The 2,356-nt window shown below is 44.0% G+C and overlaps 1 protein-coding gene across 1 annotated transcript; it reads left to right on the top strand.

Moving 5' to 3' along the window:
- The first annotated feature begins 362 nt into the window (after positions 1-362).
- On the top strand, positions 363-1,838 carry LOC147985401 (uncharacterized). Its single transcript, XM_087541550.1, has one exon. The coding sequence runs from the start codon at positions 363-365 to the stop codon at positions 1,836-1,838; it is 1,476 nt and encodes a 491-aa protein (XP_087397676.1).
- Positions 1,839-2,356: the final 518 nt, after the last annotated feature.

The raw sequence follows: 2,356 nt of genomic DNA, 5'->3' as shown, positions 1-2,356 counted from the left end.
CGCCAAGCTTTACTTCCATGCCAAGGAAAGTCCCTCCCAGACACGGGACGAAGTCTTCAATCTTGTATCTTCATAGTCCAGGAGTCCGGCTGAAGGTATAGTCCGGCTATCCGAACACCCCCTTATCCAGGACTCCCTCAATGGCCATGCTTATGGTCTGTTATGTTTGCATCTGAGTACTTATTCCGCTGCCAGTAGTTCTTCTCTTAGGAATTTCCTCACCCTGAAATTCCTCAGTGAAGAATTCATAAAAATCACCTATTCACCCCCCTCTAGTTGATATAATGCACTTTCAATTGGTATCAGAGCAAGGTACTCCCTTGTTCTGTGTGATTTTGGTTTAACCACCTGGAGTTCTAGTTATGTCGACCGCAGGTATGATCAAGGTTTCTGCTAAGTGTCCTACCTTCTATGGGACGGACTACCCCTACTGGAAGAATAAGATGCGCATGCTTCTTGAGGCAATTGATAACGATCTCTGGTACATTGTGGAGAATGGTGTTCCCTCTATCACTCCCATCATCAATGCTGCTAATGTGAAGAGATTCAAGCAACTCGATTCTCAAGTGAAGAATATCATATGCGGCCATCTGAGCAAAGGACAGTATGGCAGAGTGAGTGCTTTGGAGACAGCCAAGCTTATCTGGGACAGGCCATCCAAGGTCAACGAGGGAGTCTCAACACAGCGTGACTCTCGAGTTGACGTTCTTCGAAATCTCTTCAACTGCTTCAAAAGACTCGACAATGAAAATGTTTGGCAAACCTTCGATCGCCTCACTGACATCTCAAATGAGCTTCAAGCACTTGGTTCCACTGACATCACCGACCATGAGGTGGTGAAGAAATTGCTGAGATCACTTGATTCCTCATTTGATACTCTGGCATTGATGATACAAGAACGTGTTGATTACAAGTCACCTGATCCCGCTGATATCCTCGAGAGGCTAAATACTCATGAGTTCCAACTTGCTGAGAAGAGAGATCTCTATGGTTCGAGCTATGGCAGATCACGTGCCCTGAAGGCCAAGGCAGTGTCTGAATCTGAAGATGAAGATTCTGGTAGCAGCCTTGGTGATCCTGAAGAACTGAGCCATGAACTAGCACTGCTCGTGAAGAAATTCCATAAGTTCTCAAGACGTGGTCGCTTTGGAAAATCCTCAAGGAGCAATGATTCCTCATCCAGTGACTACAAGAAGAGGCTTTGTCACAAATGCAAGAAACCTGGACACTATGTTCAAGATTGTCCTCAGTGGGAAAAGGAATCAAAGAAGAAGAAATACAAGGATTACAGTTCTGATGATGCGAAGAAAAAGAAGAAATCCTCAAAATCTTCATCACCAAAATCCTCGAAGTCTTCGTCTTACAAGAAGAGCAGCTCCAAGAAGGCTCGAGCGTTCATTGGCAAGGAAATGGACTCTGAGGCTGAATCTGAGGAACATGAGGAAGAGGAGGCATCTGAGGAGTCTGAGTCTGGTGTGGTGAGCCTGGCTCTCGCTACTGCTTTCGTCAGCAAGTCCATCTTCAACTCTGAAGAAAATGGCTTCACCAACAAGGCTGATGGAAACAACGATGACTACGCTCCCACCTATTGCTTCATGGAAAAAGGTGCCAAGGTACTCAAATACCCCTCCTCTGAATCAAGTGAGAATGAATCTGATGAAAACCTCAATCCCAGCTACTCCAAACTTGATAAGATTGATGTAAAACAACAAAAGGCTTTTGAAAAGGTTCAAAACATGCTAGACAAAAGTGATGATATGTTGGGTGAAGAAATGGATCGCACTAAAACCTTGACTAAAAATCTTCACAGACTTCAGTCTAGGTTTGACAACCTTTAAGGTCATCATAACACTCTCTTATCTGATCATGAGAAGATTTCATATGAATTTCTTCAAAGAAAGCAAGATCTTGAAAAGCTAAGAGTGAGTTATGAAGATCTTCAGAAGAAGCGTGAGTCATTACTTGCTTAACAAATCAGCGCTTCTCAGGAAGAATTTGTTCCTCCATGCTTGAAGTGCATTGAACATGAATCTGCTAATTCTTCACCTGAATGTTCAAATGCTGCTAATGCTTCAAATTCTTCACCTGCCTCTGCTATCACTAATTCCTCATCTGAGGACATTGCTAGTATCACTGACGATGCAGGGCTGAAGGAATTGTACATGGCAGGCGTGTACAAAAGCCTCAAAGGGCATCATACTCTTTGTGATGTGCTTAAAAAGCAGATCCTCAACAGGAACCCTAGAAAAGAGGGTATTGCCTTTGAGAGGAAACTCAATGCTGATGGTACATATTGGAAGCCTGAGCAGTACCCGAAAACCTCATGGGTGGCTGCAAAGGGACCTCCAATTGATCC

The sequence above is a fragment of the Triticum urartu genome, chromosome 2A (genome assembly GCF_056163025.1).
Source record: "Triticum urartu cultivar PI428250 chromosome 2A, HENAU_Tu73, whole genome shotgun sequence".
NCBI classification, from domain to species: Eukaryota; Viridiplantae; Streptophyta; class Magnoliopsida; order Poales; family Poaceae; genus Triticum; species Triticum urartu.
The sequence above is the reverse complement of the archived record's forward strand: the minus strand, read 5'-3'. Positions and strand labels throughout refer to the sequence as shown.